The sequence below is a fragment of the Sarcophilus harrisii genome, chromosome 4 (genome assembly GCF_902635505.1).
Source record: "Sarcophilus harrisii chromosome 4, mSarHar1.11, whole genome shotgun sequence".
In the NCBI taxonomy this organism is placed as follows: domain Eukaryota; kingdom Metazoa; phylum Chordata; class Mammalia; order Dasyuromorphia; family Dasyuridae; genus Sarcophilus; species Sarcophilus harrisii.
Window position 1 is genome coordinate 134,166,151 of NC_045429.1, and position 19,544 is coordinate 134,185,694.

The following is a 19,544-nucleotide window of genomic DNA, read 5'->3' on the forward strand; positions in this document are numbered from 1 at the left end:
GATGCTCTAGGAAAGTTAAATAATGAGCTAGGAACAGCTTCATTATAAACAGCATGACAATAAGTGACTTTGTATAGGGTAGCCTGTGAGTCTTAACGTACCTGCCACCAGGCATTGGAGCCATTTGTCCATGAGGTGTAGAAGCTGGTGTGGGTGGCTTCAGATCACCTGGAACTTCTGCCATGGAGTTACTACCAGTTGACTGGGGGGTCTGTGGACCTTGTAAGGATCCTGAATTTGCTGATGATGGAACCAAAATAAAAGGAAAGGAAAGGTGAGAGGTTAGCCAACATGAGAGAAGCCCACAGAAACGAGCAATGAAATGAGTTTCGTAACAAGCCTACTGATACTTTAGTATCTTTTCAATCTCTAGGTTGAAAAGTCATTTCACCTTTGAACACTATATGAAGAGGCAAAAGATGCTATTTTTAATAACCAAACTTTGAGGGCTCTGACTTGACCTTGCTTTCTCAAAACTACAAGGAGAATCTTGGAAAAATATATGAACTCTTCTTTACTTTCTTACTATCCAAACTGAAACAAGTGGAAATGTGATGGGTCACTAATAAAATAAAACATCATGTATCAAGGTGGTTCTGTTTCACGTGGAGATTCACATTTTACTTTTGGGGAAAATGAATTTAAGGAACTCAGAGTAAGACCATATCATCAATGAAAGTTAGGAGCTAAAATGGAAATCATTACTTTTACTCAGAAATCTTTAGCAACCTACACATTTATCTCTATTGGACTTAGGACAAAAGCTAGTTATGGCCCTGAGGAGTATGTGTGTATGTGGATGAAGGCCCAACAAAGTTTATTCAGTTCCTTCATAGCAATTTTGCACCAGTGGGAACAGAAAGATGAGATGAGGAGATCCTGGCCAATGAAGAGAGAACATTTTACTAATTTTCTGTTGTATTTTTTATTAAGGGATGACTACCAGGGAGGAAAAAGTCCAAGAAAGATGACAACAAGGTGGGAGGGTCAAAGAGGAGGGATCCATCAATAATGAAAGAAAGATGGGGAATCCTTCATAAATCTGAAAGAACAGTAGCAGTAGCAGCATCCCCCTTCTTTTAAGACGTGGCAGAGAAGAAACCTGCTTTTTAAATCATTAGGAGCAAATAGCATCCACAACTCCTTGGAAAGATGGCTTACAAATCTGTGTGATTTGGGAATGACCCTTATTTACAACTGTTCAAATTTACAGCTAATAAAAAGGGGGAAAATTCTTCCCCTTTGCCAGTATTTCTTTCTTTCCCTTAATGGTTTCTTTTCCCCTTTTAGGAAAGAAAAAAAAAAATGAATGCAACCTCTTGAAACTCCATTAATAGAGAAGGCTGGCAGGCTCTCTAGGATATCCCTACCTTTTGCCAGAAGCTACAAATGTATACTCTAAAGTAAACAATGGAAAGGTTATTGAAGGTTAAGTACATTCACATACTTCAGACTGAACAGCCAGACTCCACGCTGGGAAGATAATTTACACAGCACGAACCCAGTGCCCTAGTTCTGACTGGGGTTGGGGAAAGGGGGATGGGGAAAGGGAAGGAGAGCCTGGTATGTCACAGGTCTACAGTGAATGGAGGTCAATCAGAGGCCATCTTTGTTTATAACCCAGACCCTTTTCTCATTTATCTTCCACTGAGGATTCCCTAGTTGGATCCATGACAGGTTCTGTGACATCACCTGTCAGCTAATAATAGAAATTCAGGCAGCCACCTGCCAGCAAAGATGGATGGGTTTTTGGTTACAGACTTACTAATTGAATGACTGGCTTCTTTTACCCCATCCCTGGCTCCTTCTCCCAAGCCTAGCTACCAAGGCAACCTTAGGAGCTGGTCCTTGGCTCTGCTCATTACAACTTCAGCAAAAACTTTTTATGCATTTATTATAATGAGATCCCCACCGGACACCACCATATGCCCCCAAAGCCCTTCTTGGGCTTCGTTATCCTTGTCAACTAATTCTACTTCTCTGAAAGCAGCCATCTGAGTCTCACGGTATAAAAAACACCACCACAATACCCAGACACTCAGCAGTGGCTACATTTGTGCCTTTGGCTGCTGGTGTCCAAAAGGATGGGTAAAGACTGACTCTGTCTTGATGGATCTCTAGGGGCGAGCGGAATTCAATATGAGATCTATGCAACACGCCTCAACTTAAACTCAGAAAAGGACTAGAACACACTGGGAATGGAACTGGGTGGTTTCCATATATGTTCAGGGGTGATCATTAATTCTTTCCCTAGAACAATGCTTTAGAGAATTTTAGTTTTATTTGCAACAAACTTTGTGTGTGTAATAACTATGGCCATGAGTACATAGGGAAAAAAAAAATCACGATTATCACTCAGAATGAACTAGAGGAAGACAAATATAAAATGGCTCTCCCATTGGAGAAAAATGTTTATATTAATATTTATAAATATATTTCTATTTTTTTTAATATATATTCATATGTATATATAAAACATATATATTTAAACATTCATCTATTTATTTATTTATAAGGCTTAAAGGTAAAGACAAGTTTAAAAGGTGGATGGACAGCACACATTTTCTTTAGTTGAAAATTAACAGGGTAAATCATTAATTATGTCCTTAGAGTAATACTTTAGAATATTTTAATTCTATTTGCAAAAAAATTTTTGTCTGTAATAACTGTGGCATAAGTATATGGGAAAAAAATCACTCAGAATGAACTAGAGGAAGACAAATATAAAATGGCTCTCCCATTGAAGAAAAATGTTTATATTTATAAATATATTTCTATTTTATTTTTTATATTTATTCATATTTATATATATAGAACATATCTATATTTAAACATTTATTTATTTCTAAAGCGTAGGTAAAGACAAGTCTAAAAGGTGGATGGATAGCACACATTTTAGTTGAAAATTAGCAGGGTTGACCATTAATTATTTCCTTAGAATAATACTTCAGAGTATTTTAGTTTTATTTTCAACACATTTTTTGTGTGTAATAACTGTGGTATGAGTATATGGAAAAAAATTATGATTATCAATCAGAATAAACTAGAGGAAGACAAATATAAAATGGACCTCACATTGGGGAAAAATATTTATATTTATAAATATATTTATTTTTATGATTATATATTTATATTTATACATAAAATATATTTATTTCTTTATAAGTCTTAGGTAAAGACAAGTCCAAAAGGTGGTTGTATAGCACACATTTCACTTTTGTTGAAATTTATTTATTTATTTTTTGCTGAGGCAACTGGAATTAAGTGGCTTGCTCAGGGTCACACAGCCAGGAAGTATTAAATGTCAGAGGTCATATTTGAACCCAGGTCCTCCTGACTTCAGGGCTGATGCACCATCCACTGCGTCACCTAGCTGCCTGAAAATTAAAAGTCCAACCTATGAAATTCTGACCAAGTGAATATGTTCAGAACCCTAATCAATTCCCTGAATGGCAATTAGTTCATTAGTACACTGACCAGTAAGTGCCCAAACAAAGAAAACTTAAGAGATACAGGTACTAGTCCCTAGGTTCATCCATTAGCTCCCTGTGTGGTCTCTTGGGCAAAATACTTGGCAACTCTCTGGGGTTTTTGATTTCATCCTCCCTAGCATAAGAAGGTTCGATTAGATGATGGTCTAGGTGTCTCTTTCTGGGTTAAAATTTCATGGCATAAAAATGACCATGAGCATCTGTATATTGCACTAAAACATAAAACATGTTTCTTGTCTGAGGGGAAACAAATTCATAAAAAGGAAAGAAACCAATGGAATTGTTAATGAGACCACCATCATATAGGGCCAGCATTCCTCTTTGTTCTGTCAAGCAGTGTCTTGAAAGCAGCACAATTCCCAGCTCAATCCATTTAGCCTGCTTGTGCATTATGTAAGGCGCTTTTCCTCATGTGTATCGACTTAATGGTTAAGACCAGGAACCTTTATGTCTACTTCCTGTTCCAGAGGGCTTCAGCTCCATTTAGACGACTAAAAGGGATGGATTATCTGAAGTACACCTGCAATCCTAGCTCTTTTGTGGCGTTAAAACGATAATGTTGCCATAAACTGCAGTTTAAAAAAAAAAAAAAAAAAAAGGAAAAGAGAAAAAGGCTGACTGTTAAGGGAACCGGCCCTATACTTTCTGAAGCATCTATACCTCAGCGGGATTTCTTGTACTAAAGCTGATGCACACTGGGAAAGCCATTCTCCATACACAAGTGCAGACCATTCAGTGACACAAGTTCTTTCCTGGCAAATAAAACAAACCTTTAGATCTTTGCAGACATCCCCACTTTGGTCCCTATGTCCTGCTGGGTTATTATTTTGGAAAAAATAGTTTCAGGGCTGTTCATAGGCAGCTTGTTTTACTCTGTGAACTGAATGTAATGTTGTGGAAAATTTTAAATTAGATTTTGAAGTTTTTAAGGTGTTACATGATGAATAAAGATTCGGAGATTCTGGAAGTAGGAGGAAGATCTACTTTTCTTAGGGCCTAGTCATTAAAAATTAAAGGACTCTTATTCCAAATCAAGAGTGGCCGTTAAGATCTCCTGATGGTCCTACGCAAGCTATAACTTTAGGTGTCAAAATGGCAGCCAGAAGAATTGCCTGTTTAAAAATAGTTAATTGCCTTTTCAACAGGTGATTATTTTCCCTTTTTACTTTCTCTTTAAAAAAAAATACTGTTTAATGTTTAAAAGTTGTAATGCATGAGAAGAGATAGTGGAAAAATATACTGTCTTTCAGATAGTAGGTTGTGACTTCAAAAATGAAACACATTAAAACCAGATAGTAAGAATTGTTTAAAACTGTTCAGGGAAGAGGTGGTACAGGACAAAATTTAAATGTGAGCATCCTCTTTATACCTGGCACCATTTTAATTCTTAATGGCCAGAAAAAAAGTCATGAAAAAATACTAAGACATTTTGCTTGAGAAAGTTTGAAAATTTCTATTAAGGTCATTTGGCTTGGTTGCTAGTTTCTTGTTTCTATTAACCTAGGCAAAATAAATGGCAAGATCTCTGGTCTGCTGCTAAGTGGTTCGTTTAAAGCTCTCCTTCCCCCAAGCACTTAATGTCTTTACTTTTTTGTTATTGCTTCTTTTAAGGAGGATGCTTTAAGGAAATCCTCTAATACTATGCTCCAAATAGAAGATGCTTCCTTACCCAATATCATTTCTCAAAACTTGGGACAACAAAAGACAACAGAACAGAAAGTACTAAGAAAAAAGATGAAACTCCCTTATGAAAGAGAAGAGAAACTATTATTGCTGCTGCTGCTGTTACTACTACAGATTACAAGCTCGTGATTGCCAACTTATATTCTTGTAATACCTCTAAGGCTCTCAAATGACTTCACTTTGATCACAGGTAATGAGTTGATAAAAATCTTTTTAGTTAAAGAAAAAGACACAAGACTGAGACCCAAGTCAGATGAGATGGCCAGATGAAGAATGATACTCAGAATGTCTGAGATCTAGGTCAAAGACTGTGCTCCTCAAAAACCAAAATAATACAAAACCAAACTACAAGAACAATGTTTAAAATGGCCTCATGGCATTTCACCAGGGCAGTGTACTGAATTCCTTAAAATTGCTTCTTTGCTATATTTAAAAAAAAAAAAGAAAAGAAAGAAACACTGCATTGATGGTTTGGGACCATCAGGCTAGGCCCACTTTTTTAGTTTGCCAGTAATCTCCCGCCAAGAAAGACGATGAAAATGACTTATTTCATAGCTCAGCAGACTTTTTTGTCCATAGCAACCTTGTGGCTTAATTCCCCAGATATTAGAATTCTTCAGGTCTTTTCAGAAACAGAAATGATCCAAAAGAGAAAAGTATCAAAGCAGTTTAATGAGAAACAAGATACAATCACTTATTTTATAGAGGAATTTTGACAGAATATTTAAAAAATGTGGGTAGGGAATGAAGGAATAAGAATATACAGTTTATTAATCTATAACTCTAAAGCCTATAGCATTAAACTGTGAACTACTCCCAGATTATAAATTCTAAAGCTCTTTTCACACCACAGGTATCAGACTCAGGCACTGAACCCCTATAAGGATCCCTGCGGACAGCATACTGACTTAGAAAACTGTCTATTAATGTTATCTATGATCCATTGTATTTTCATTTATTTTGTAAAATCTGTTTAATCTGGTTGGGTCTCACCGGGAGTGGTGGGCACTGGGTAGTGCATGGGTCCAACCATGTGCTCTATATCTCTGCTCTCTATCATTTCTTCAGGATTTAAGTTAACTGAAAACAAAACAAACTGAAACCATCACCACCACCAAAAATAAATAAATAAATAAAAATCTCATATTCCCAAATCTAAGACCACTATCCCGAAATCACAACCTATATAATATGGGAAAATGTATTCATTTCACTTTTTTGGTCTTGATTATTGCAGTACACATTTATCCAAGGTAGAGATTTTGGTTTTGGGGGGATATTTATGGCACCTAATACATTGTAGGTACTCCATTGTGATGTAGGGGTAATCAACCATGATGGCTGTTATCTATTCTTACACAAACGGCTGTTGTTCTCCTACTTACCAGGAGATGGCGGCTGTATCTTAGCTTGTTTCTTAGTATCTCCAGTGCTGAAGACTTCTGGAGGGGGCTCCTCCCCTCTTTCAATCTTGCACTCAAAAGCAAACAGGTACTGAATATACTGCTTTTTCAGGGAGCTAGCTGCACTGCTAGAAGTGCCCACATTCAGGTTGGTGGCCAGCTCGCGCCACTTTTTGTTTTTATTAACCTAGACAAAATAAATGGCAAGATCACTGATTTTCAGGGAAGGAGCTTGTTTAGAACAAGAAGACCCTCCCCCCAAAAAACAACCCCCCCAAAATACTACACACAAAAAAAAGTTTTAAAAAATAAGCAGCACTTAATGTCTTGGTTTACTTTTTTTTTTTTATTTGCCTCTTTTAACTAATGCTCATTACTCCCACTCAGTAGTGCATAGACAGCATTTACAGTTATAAAACCATTAAGGAACCTGCTGATAGCTACATAAAAAGCTTTGCTTGTTGAGCCTTCTGCCTGATGCTTCTTCTAATGCTCTGCACTCATCCAGGGCTTGTGCTGCTCCTAGCGAGCAATTTATCTCTGAACAAATGTATGCTCTCACACTCCCGCCCTCTTCTAATTAAAAAAAAAAAGTTCTAAAAACTAATTTAAAAAAGCAATAACAGCAGCACTATTCTGCAATTTAAGCGTTTGAGCATTGATATGAAAAAACAGTGTTTCCTCCCAAATAGCCACAAGCTGCCAGAAGGATAAGTCTGTAATTCTTGGCTCATGTCCTGCCACTTGAGGCTTTCTTGGGGGATTGATCAATGCCTTACTGAAGACAAGATTCACCAGGAATTGGGCCCTTTACTAAATAACTGTGACTTTAAGACATAGTGATATACCATTTAATGCACTGAGTGGGGCTCTATTAAAATTGTCAACTTAAGTGTGGTTGGTGGGTTCAATTTATGTTTGTGGAGAGAATTGCTGCTATATCCCTTATCATGTGAAACCAAGGAATGATATGTTTCTCCTTTTAAATTTAGGCCAAAGTAGAATATAATTGCAAGGAAAATCATGATTAAAAAAAGGTTTGGGTAATATTTTAACCTTTTAGTTGCCTCTGGGGAGTAGAGTTATGAAAGGTTATCCAAATCAATAAATAAAACATGAGGATTTGCAAATAACTTGGAGAATATTTGGTCTTTTGATAGATCTGTTATACCCAACAGTATTTGAAGGGTTAAGGAAACAGTTTTTCATAAAATATTAAATTTTAGGATCCAAACCTTGTCACAAAGCTCTTTATACCCATTTACTTAGCTCTAAGTGGCGCATAATGAACAAACTGCATAATGCTCAGAGAAATGCTCAATGTCTAAATGCCCAGTATTTTGGCATTTAAAACAAGGCTACAAACAGCAGGCCTGTGGATTGCCTCAGAAATGGTAAACAGAACGCTGCTTGGGACACCCTGAAATGCAAAGCTGCGAACTGATAAATATGCAGCACCTGCTCCCAACCATATCTGATGGCCCACTAGGTAGGGATCATGCCAGGAAGATGGCAGTGCCAGCCCAGTTCTCCACCACTGTGCCATCCAACTACATTCAAATAAGCCTCATTAGCTAGGCCAGCAAGGACTTCCCTTTGTAGACTTCAGTTGGTTATACATACTGTTTGCTGAAAATAGCTAGGGTGAGGTGTTCCAACAATTTCTACATTTACTTATGGGCAGATCCTATTTCTTTAGTCTATAAGTGTACTTAGAAGTCTCAAAAGAAAGTGACTGAAGAACTGGAATGGGGAAATGGAAAAGGGAAAGGGAGTTCCCGAGAGGACCTTGATTTTTTTTTTAAGCATCCATAACTCAAAATGCAACTTTTCATTCCACTTAAACCTCAATGATAATGACCTGAAGTTTTAAAAAACTTTACATGCTATATACTTCCATTCAAAGATTGATTCCAAGAATTCATTTTAAAACAATGACAAGTGTTTAAAACTCATAAAAATAAACAACATAAGAAATCAGATAGAAATCTCAGAAACTTAAATCTTCACACGTTTATTTTTCTTTACCTTGACTTCTACTGAAATATACTCATAAACATGTTTTCTTTTTTTTTTGGGGGGGGGGCTCTGATGGTTTGATAATCACAGTCTTTACTTAGAGCTTTTATGTAATGGTACATATTCACTCTCTCCTCTGAAAAATAATTTCTTCTATTTTTTTGTTTCTATCAATAGTACAAATCATATTGCCTGTGACCCAAGGCTACAAACCAAGATGTTAGTTTTGATTGATGCCTCTTATTCGTACCTTCCATTCAGCAGTGACCAAGTCTTACCAATTAATTCCTCCTTCAAGATTCATTTACCATTCCTCTATTTCTCTTCATTTGTCTAGATTACTGTAATACTTGGAGAAACACCATTTATGACCTTAAGGACTCTTCAATCTATCCTCTATAATGCTATTGGAATGATCATTCTAGTGATTAACAAAAAGGGGAGGGAGGTAGGAGCAGATAGGTGATGTAGTAGATAATTCCTAGACTCAGGAAGATTCATCTTCCTTAGTTTAAATCTGATCTCAGACACTTCCTTGTTGTGTGACCCTGGACAAGTCACTTAATCCTGTTTACCTCTTTTTTTATCTAGAAAATGACTTGGAGAAGGATATGGCAAACCACTCCAGTATCTTTGCCAAGAAAACCCCAAATGGGGTGATGAAAAGTTAGGTATAATTGAAATGACTGAACAACAACTGATTAAAATCCTCAAAGTTTCTCCATTTCCCATTTTATTACATGTTAACTCCTTTGTCTGTCTTAAGGAACAATTTAAAATCTGGCTTGGTTCTTTTTCTCAATGGACTCTTCAAACTCTTTACCAATCCATAAAAATATCACGCTCATTTCTCTTTAGTCAGGCCAGTATCCTCCTTTTTTCACAAAAATATATTTGTTCCCATTTTCATGTCTTTGCAAATTACTATGTAGAGTACACACGGAGTAGAGCCTCTTCTGGGTAGTTTGAAGCTTACCATTTGCACTAAAACTTTTGGGATTGTGTGTGTGTGTATATACAGGTGAACAATGAAGCAAATGGAAAAATCACAGAATCTCAGAATTAGAAAGAGGTCGAGAAGACCATCTATAGTCAAATTCAGTCTATATCTGTACGGATGCTTCTCTATAATAAGGTTAAAAAGTGGTCATTTGGACTTCATTTGAAAAGCTCAAGCTAGGAATAGTTGGGTAGCTAATTGTCAGAGTTTTATAATGGTCTTCATCTGTCTTTACTACAATTTCAACCTAATGGTCCCAGTTTTGCTCTCTGGAGCTAAGAAGAAAAGTTCTTAATTAACATTCCATATATGATATCCTAGGCTAAATATTCCAAGTTATTTCTAATAGTTCTCAGGTGGTATAGTGTCTCTCCATTGAGCATGCATGCAAAACTGACCACAGGGGTCTATATGTGGGCTAACCATAGTGAATTTCTTTCTTTTGATAACATGCCTCTTAATAAAACCTAAAATGGTGCTAGTTTTTTTTTAATACTTCCATGTGACGTAAACTCAGTGAAATTGTAATCCACTAAGAAATGTTTCCTAGATAATTTTCAAAGAAAATTTCTAGTCCACTCTTAGACTAGTTTCAAATCAAGTGAAAGACTATATAATTAAATGTTATCTTATTAAAATAGAGCCATCTTTCAAGCCAGCTGAAATTTCTGGATCCTCTCATCCAACATATTAGCCATCTATGTCTTCCAGCTGTATGTCACCTGATTTGATCAGTGTGCCATCAATGCTTTCATCCAAATCCTACTTTTGATAAAATTACAGAAAACCAGAGAACATAAACCTCTTTGTCCCTGAGACACTATAAAAATCAGCATCTTGTCTCTCCTTACCTGTGCCAAACCACCAATCTCTTTGACGCAAACATAGAGTCTGAACAGGTCCAGGGGCTTTTTGCCCACTGCTGGCAGACTGGTCACAGGTGAGCCTCGCTCCTCCATGAAAGTCAGGTATCTGTCCACCCATAGCTTGCGCTCTGGTTCATTCCCCAGCTCATACACCCTTGTGATCTTCTCCCCAGTGGTTGTAGAAGAACTTGATTTCTAAAGCACAGAGAGTGCATTTGGAGGTGGGGTGAGGGCAGGAGGAGGGAAAAGGGAAGAGGTAAGACAAAAATAAGGAACTCACAACACATATAAGAAGAAGAAGATATATAAAACAAACTACTGCTATCACACAACAGTTAGGAATGAAGGCTACTAGTTCAGGCACAAACAATACATTTTCTTAATTAAGAATTTATTTGGTTTTAAAGGGCCCAAACTCCCCTGTTTATGAAATGAATAACTTTATCTCATTGATACAAAAGCGTTGAATCCCAGAAGGCAAGTTTTTGATAAGGCCTCATGTCATTTTTTTTTTTTTGATTAAATGGAAAAAAAAATTGTGGCTCACTGCAATAAACCAAACTTCTGATCAATAAACCAAAATTTTGAGCTCCCTTCCTTCTTTCCCTCAAACAAAAACATCACCACTCAATGGCCTGATATGACAGGATTGTCACAATTTCCCCCCCTTATTTCTACTTCTCTAACACATTTAAAATTTTCTCTCTCGTGATTATCTACAATTTGTCTGCATATAACTTTTCTGTACATGGTTATTTTCATGTTGTTTTCTCCTATCAGTGTGAGCTCCTTATGGCAGGAGTTGCTTTTTGCTTTTCTCAGTGCTCACTGCCTGACACACAATAGGTTCTTAATAAACCTTTATTGGCTGACCACTGTGTCAAGATGAGAGGAGCTAAACTCATGTGTGTGTATGTGTTTTGGCAGGGGGTGGGGGCGGGGGAGAGAAAATAAAGCTAATAAAGTACTTTAAGTGAAAAACCAATGTAGAGAACAAAGTATAACTGTAACTGGGGGGTTTAAGAGTTTCAGAGTAGGAATTCTCTGGATATGTGAGCTTGAAATTTAGCTGGGTAATGTGAGATAGTGAAATACTCTCATGTTCTTACTAGGTATGTGACCCTGGTTGCTTAATTTTTTCTTCTTTCTCTATTTAGGCAATGATGCTTGCAACACCTAGCTTATAGGCTTTTATGAGTCAAACATTTTTGTGAGCCTGAAGATCTTTATAAATGTGTAATTATTTTTATTATTTTGCTAATCATTTTCTCTCTTTTGGGGATCGAAATACCCTCTCCCCCAAAATACCATGTTTTACCAATTATACACATAGCAGCATAAAATGGAATGAAAATCTAGTGCTTCCATTATTATTACAGTGATGCATTTCTATCTTTTTCGAATGTCTAATTTATACCATTGATACCTGATATCTTATGCTATCTAATTGTGATACTAAAATGTCAAAGGGGCATTTTGGGCCAATTTGGTATCTGCACAAATGGACTGCATGATCTAAGAAAAGAAAATGATTGATTTTATATTGGTGAAATTAAGACCATAGTATCTGGCCTGCTGCTCCAGACAGCTAATACAAAAGTTCTTTTGAATTGTTATTGAAGAGTTTCTTAGAGAGGATTATTATAATGTGATAATATACGATTTAAAATGTAGCTTACTTATGAACAGCCACTGTTTTAAAATAAATACTTCTTAACATAGTTCCATTATCTTTTGGATTGTTAAACATTTCACTGGAATCTCTTTAATTTAAGAAATTATTGTCATTTCTCTTTAAAAAATAGAAGTCTACTGCTAGGTGATACCTTCCTTGGGATGAACACACCCAAATAAAAGGTGGGTTCTGACACAGGAGTACAACTACACTGCCAAAAAGGAAGCTAAACTTCTAATTTTTTCAGGTACTATTTCTATGTTGATCTAAGTATAAGAGAAAATACCATTTTCTATATGCCTTTTCATATGGTTTATTCAAAGGTATATTTAAAAAGATCAAATAAATCCCTGATATTAATCCAGCATCATGGTAGAAAAGAAATTGATTTTGAAAATTCTAGATCGGTGATATTAACAGAAATAGAAATGAGAGCACTAAATCTTATATAGTGGGATATTGCAGGCAGCATATTGACTTGGAAAACCACAATAGCAACTGTATTTTTATTTTGGTAGTATTTCCCAATTGCATTTTTACCTGGTTCTGATTGAATTGGGAATATTGAGGGAAGCACTAACTTATATTTGACCCCTCTGTTCTAGCTCATTCCAACTGCTAGTCTGACTATCCAAAATCTTGATAAAGAGTTATGAAAGCAATAGAACTAAAGGGTTGATTTTCAGCTATGTGTCCTGCAAATAGTTTGACTAATATATTATTGATGTGCTTCAATAGTATACTATTAGTTTAGGACTCAGCTTCTCTATTGTCTTATAAGTGCCCTGTGATATTTTTTAGGCAACGGTTAACAAAGTACAGTGTTATCTCATTCTACGGCTAAAGTGGAATCCTGGCATGAAAGGTATGGGGTCATGCAACCTAATAGAAATAATTACGAATTTTTTAGTTTTAATCTTGGCTCTTCCTTATCTTGCATCAACTTGCCATGTAAACTTTGTGTAAATCAAAACTTTCTTCTTATAGAGTTAGGAAAATGCTGCTGGTTTTGATTTGTGTAAAAAAAAATTAATACTTGCAAAAATATTTCCATAGCACCATTATAAAAATATCTTTGTACTTTGAAAAGTGAATTTAATTTGGTCTGAAAATGAGAATGAAGTTATGCACATTACTGAAATACAGATAAAAATAGAATAAAAATATTTGGTCTTGATTTATCAGGTGTACATAAAAGCGTTATAATGATCAGATAACATAAATGGCTGAAGAATGGGAATAGATAATGTTCTCTAAATAACCATGTGTCTGTTGAAACCTTTAAGTCTGCTTATTTAACAAACTAGTGACCACTCTCATTAGGGATTCAGCACACCAAAAAAGCATTATAAAAATAACACTTTGGGGATTCAAAGAGCAACTCCATATCAAAATTTATCAGGCTCAACATATACCTATTTGGTGCTAGCATTTTTTCATGGTATAAATAAAATATATATCTGGTTAGGCAGAGAGAGCAAAGAACAATCTTTTTGGAATGACTTAAATTTTTAGGCCATTAAGGCAGCATTTACCAAATTACTATTTCAGTATCCTAAATTGTACTCACTTGCCTTGAAATAATGTCTTTTGGCAGAAACCTGACTAAACAAACAAAAAACTAACACATTTTTTAGGACTGATCTGATGTGAAGACACAAAGCTAGAAGATATTGAAAAATTACAAGACATTAGCATATTTTTTTTTTTTTTGGTGAGAGGAAGGAGAATATAATCATAATTAAATTAAGTCTGTAAGACTTTAAATACTTTCTAAAGATAGACTGATACTTCTGCATTTTCCACTAGATATGTGATCATTTGGGGAGGGAGGGTATTCATATGTGTGTGTATAATGTGTGTGTGTGTGTGTGTGTGTGTGAATGTAAAAATTTTCATTTTTAGAATATGCATTAGTTACATAACATTGCACAAAATATCTTGACACTTGTTGCATTTTCAGTCCTCCATTTAGATTAAGGGATATTGGAAACATGAGATGCTGGTCAGAGTCTGCAGTTGAAGAACTAATGAATTGCATACATTTGTAATTATTTGACATTAGAGATAATTCTATGCATTTCATTTATAATCTACTTTGTTACTGTTCTTATATTAACATCTCATTCAAAAAAGTGGGATATTGTGAGTATGGAGCACTCTCTCCCCGGGTTTCACTATTGAACAGTGCTTCTAAGGTCTTTTTATCTATCACTAAGGCTAAGAACTCTCTTATAAAGTTTTATAAACAGCAACAATTTGTGGTATGGTGTGACTAATAATGGAATGTTCTTTGAAAAAGCAAAAAGAAAGTATTCTATTAGTACAAGATGTTGTAACAAATAATTGTTCAGTATTCTTAGACTGCAGGATAAAATTGTGGTTCTTAATTCATTTTTGCTCCAGCATCCCTGTACAGGGATATTATAAAAATTAAGTAATAATAGTACATTTTGCTTACTATTAAGGGAGCACTGGTTAATATTGAATACATAGATCTATCAATGTATATTTTATTAGTTATTTGGTTTATAAGGCTATCATCTTGTATTTTTTATTTCATACCATGGGTCAATTTCTAAAAATAAAGTATAAATTCCATTTGAAAGCTTACAGCTTTATTGATTCTAAAAGATTAAAAAAAAAAAAAAGACAGGAAAGAAGATGGAAAAACCAAACACAATGTTGACTGCCTTCTGAGACTCAAAGCAAATAACACAAAGACATCAAAATTAAGGAGGTGCACTCTTCTCCCTGGCTATTAGTTTTCCCAAGGAGGTTCCCAAGGACCATTTTTTCTCCATTGTTTGGGAAATGAAACATGTCTCTTAGGATAAAGTGACCAAGATTGTGGCCATTTCCTTCTTCTTCTTAAAAGGAAAATTCTGGTTACAGTGACGATCCATGTGAATTCTATACACACTTTCTAAAATAATCAACTCCTTTAACCTTCAACTCTGTTTAAATCAGTTAATGAGATAATTAATAGCAGCCTCCATTCTGGGTTTTGACTAGATTGCCAGAATCTACAGTTAGATTTTTCATCATTTCCAAGTTGCTCTTCATGAGCTGTGCTCTTCATACAAAACTTAGGGTGTTAATTAAGACATCTTCATATGGTAATTGCATGTTAAAGTTTCTTAAAGTGCTTTTTATTCTTCATCTGAATATAAAATAAAATGTTATAACAGAACTATTATTCTTCTAGAGAGAGCACAAAATTAATTTTTCTGTTGGGGAAAAAAAAATGTCCTAAACCTACCTATGGCCAAATGAATATTTAAAGTAAAAATGAAAAAATTCCCTTGAACTTACATTAACATTTATGTTCTTTGTATTTCATCTGGCAACCATTGCTTAATTTCAAGGGTATTTGCATTGTTATGCAGGATACAAATTTTTCTACCTAACCCGATTCTAATGTACGTAAACATTATTCATCTAAAAAGTAACATTCTAAAAATACACATGCATTAACTTTTCCCCAGCCTTTTTGTTCATTTCAGACAAATGGATTGAAACAATGCACAACTGATATTATGCTAAACTGTGCCCCAAGATTGTAATATTTGCATTTTCAGATAGGCAATTTGGAAATAAGATGTTTCAGAGGCTGAACTGCCCATAAAAGACTTAGTTCAGATGCCGAGCTTGTAATTTACACCATGGCTGCTATTAGTTCTCCTATAACGGAAGAAACACCTCATTTTAAAAACCTTCTCTAAGTGCACAATGAACTGAACACTTAATGAAGTTTCTTGTATGAAGGAGTTTGGACCCAGTAACAAAAATGGATTCTCCTTATAAACACATTCAGCATGCTTTGTACAGAGGTGAATCATGAGAAGAATGTTTGCCTCCTTATAACAGCTACTTAACTAGCAGAATTCAAGCTTCTATGACATACATAAACTTATTCACTTATTAACAATATATTATAAGTAAATATAATCCTTTCATGGATAAATACTATATATTTAAAATAAAACAAACAAACAAGCAAGCATTAAAATAGAATTAATTACCAAAAATCCCCAAAAAACCAAAACAAAAACCAGAGCCACTTACAGGGCTTGATGGAGTCTTTGGCCAGCCTGGGCTGCTAATGCTATCACTTTCATCTCCATGAAATGAGGAGATGCTAGCAGAGCTTGGGGACATTGGGGAAGGGACTGGCAGGTTGCCTGGGGTTGGGGGCTGAGAAATACCCTGAGAGCTGTAGCTATCCTGTGGTAGAGGAATAAAAAAAAAAAATATGACAAAGGCAGGGCAAACTTTATTTAAAATAACAAAAAAGTACATCCAGTAAAACAGACTGACCAATTTTTATATATAATATGTATATATAAAGAGAGACAAATACAGACACAGACACAGACACATAAATATATAAAGGTATTAAAACAACATTCTTAATTAGTATAACTTGGTAAGTTTGCTGGATGCTTGGATAAAGTCCATTAAGCCACCATGCTTATTTCAAGCTAATATGGAATGCTAAGCATGGGTTTCCCCTTATGAAAGAAAAGAAAAAAAAAAAAAAAAAAAGCTGATCACCTTATTTGGCAAATAAGGTGGGAAAGCAAAATATTAAGTATGTTGTTGCTGCTGAGGCGGCCAAAACAGGAAGCTATAAACTAAAGGCAGAGAAAAATGGCTGCAAGTCCGAAACCAGGCAAGATCCCTTCTTACCCCCACCCCCAAACTCCCAAGCGTTTCTTTGGTTTGCTATTCCCTCCTCCCCCATGAGTTAAATGCCATAAGAACTAGTAACTTTCAGATCCACACCATGAGGAAAAAAAAAAGAATAAAACAAATAGGTTGCACACAAATGGAAAAGACATGCGGGAGAGAAAGAAATGAAAAGGAAACAAAAAGGGGGAGACCAGCTCCAGAGAAGAAAGGACAACATGGCAGCCTCCTGCTCGGCCAAACCAACACCACGTGCACAAGAGGGAGAAAATACCTTTGACTTGCTCTCAGCCTGAGGAGTGCCTTCTTCTTTACCATCTGTTTTGAGAGGCATGGGCAATTTGGACTCACCAGGTGACATCATATCTGCAAGACCCATAGATGCTAATCGAAAACAGGAGAAAAAGTTTAGGATTATACATATGGTTTGCAAGCGCTGTCTGCTAATGCATGCTGTGAAGTGAATATTTTCTCTTGGAAGAAATAAAAAATACGTAACCTTGGAAAACATGTACCCTCGAAATGAAAACACTATATTTAAGCAATCTTTACTGGACAAAAATTAGAAATCATCTTTACATACTGAAGACCAATTTGTACTTTTCTAATCTATCATCACGTCAGTCTGTCTGTTGTAATCTATCAGTTTATCTACCCATCATCAGATCAAAGTGTTCACTTTCACCTATTTACCTACCTATCCATCCATCTGTTATCTTCTTTCACAGTCATAGCAATAAGAGAAGTAGGCCGTGGTTGGACACAAAACAAAGTACTAAATTAAAGTTTTCTTAAACTTTTAAAGAACTAGTAAAATGCTGGTGATATAGTTGGAGAATGGAAGATTTTTAAAATGAATTACCATATAAGATGACAAGACTAATGAACCCTGGTCAGCATAATGACTGATTACAATTCCAGAGGCCTACTGATGAAATAGAAAAGAGAAATGAAGGACTCAGAATGAAGTGTGAGACATACATTTGTGGAGATATGGGGGAATCTGCTCTGCTTGATTATACATGTTTGTAATGAGTTTTGTTTTTCATTTGTTCTCAACTGGGGGGTAAGGAGTTGAGGGGGTAGAGAGTAAAAGTGGTTATTTGCTGTTTGAAAGAAAAAAATATATAATTTAATAAAATTAACTATTACCGTGTTATATTTCATAATAATTCAACTTCTACACTGTTGTACTGCAAAATCTCAGTTACATTTAAGCAACAAACACAAGTGAATTAAAAAAAAATAAAACTTGATTTTTTTTTTTTTTTTTTTTTTGCAACATGGCTTATATTCCAATTTAGCACTTTGGCTTACCATTCCCTCAACTATTTCCCAACAGATCAATGATATAGGTTCATACTTATGTAAAGCTCAACATACAAAATATGTGCTGTAGGTATTCTCTACAAATAACAGGGTCACAGAACTCACTAATATCTATCTAGACTTTATCATTTCATGGATAGAAATTATTCCTCTCAGAAGTGCTTGGTATCAACAGACTGGATGCAAATACAAACTGATATTTCTAGGTTAAAATGTGGCTTTATTGTGTTACATTCCTTATAAAGGAAAAAGTAAAACCAAACAGTGAAGCAGTATAAGTATCTGGGGAATAATAGCTGAATCCCGTAGCACCCCCCTGTGAAAACCAGCTGCATAAAACTGGATTACTACTGGGACTATTTAGGAGACTACCAAACCAAATGTGAAAGGGGAAAGTAAGAATGAGGAATATATGAGAATAACAAGAGGAAAGGAGATAGAAGGATAAAACTTATAAATAGCTAAAATCAGAAAAAAACAAAAACAAATTCTTACTTAAAGTAGGAAACAAACCTGAGCACAATGCACAGGACCTTGTTTATATTCTCTGCAAAAGGCAAAGCTGGTCCTTAGCAAGCAGCACACATGCAGTACAATGTGCCAAAAAAGAAAAAGAAAATTAAAAAAAAACCAAAAACCAAAACACAAAACACAACACAACAAAACAAAAACAAAAAAAAAACCTAAACCTTAAACTATTTCACAGATTGCCCACTACAAAATGATTATTGCACATATTCATGTATTACTATGTTTTAGAAAATAATTAGTTTTAATTACAGCAATGAGAGAGTGAGCAGGACTCTGGTGAATAAGTTGGCAAGCTTTCTGGTGCTAATTTGCTAATATCTTTAGCATCACTGCAGGTTGAGACCATAGGTCTGCCAAAAAGCCTACCCAGCCACGTGCCATGAGAGTTTACAACGGCATGTTCAATATTCAGCTCTGAACGGCCTATATTTTCCATGGCTATATGGGCTTCTTTTTCAAAGCCCATTTGCAGCCCAGTCAGTCCTTAAAGTCATCACAACACACACAAATCATAATTGAGATATTTTTCCTTTCCCCCCCCCCCTCCAAATTACTTTCAATACTTAGACTTTAAGAACTGGAACAAAAAGCTTTTTCAAGTGATGCAGCTGCAGAGAAAAATCTATTGGGATCAGCTAAAAATGCTGTTATTTTTGTGAATGTGTGTGAAACCTCAAAAAAGCAGCTGAGTGATATTACACGAAGAAGCCTAGCTGTTCTGAGTAGTGGATCGCTTTTGTGCATTTTTATCCTTTGGAAACTATCTCTGGGGGGTCTAGCAGGATATGAATTAGTTAAGTCTGTACATTAAAGAAACACCCTTTCTTGTGGGAGGAAGAAAAAGGCAGGGTGACT

At 35.5% G+C, this 19,544-nt stretch overlaps 1 protein-coding gene across 4 annotated transcripts in view; it reads right to left on the bottom strand.

Moving 5' to 3' along the window:
- Positions 1 to 19,544, bottom strand: part of ARID1B (AT-rich interaction domain 1B) — a 526,614-nt gene that overhangs the window by 19,130 nt on the left and 487,940 nt on the right. For 3 of the 4 annotated variants that reach the window (XM_031937578.1, XM_031937579.1, XM_031937581.1), the window contains 5 exons: positions 17,104 to 17,213; positions 16,206 to 16,364; positions 10,448 to 10,657; positions 6,560 to 6,764; positions 102 to 240 (listed from right to left, as the gene is read on the bottom strand). In XM_031937578.1, coding sequence (XP_031793438.1) covers positions 102 to 240; positions 6,560 to 6,764; positions 10,448 to 10,657; positions 16,206 to 16,364; positions 17,104 to 17,213 — 823 coding nt within the window. The remainder of the gene's footprint in view (positions 1 to 101; positions 241 to 6,559; positions 6,765 to 10,447; positions 10,658 to 16,205; positions 16,365 to 17,103; positions 17,214 to 19,544) is intronic. The other variant, XM_031937582.1, reaches the window with a different exon arrangement.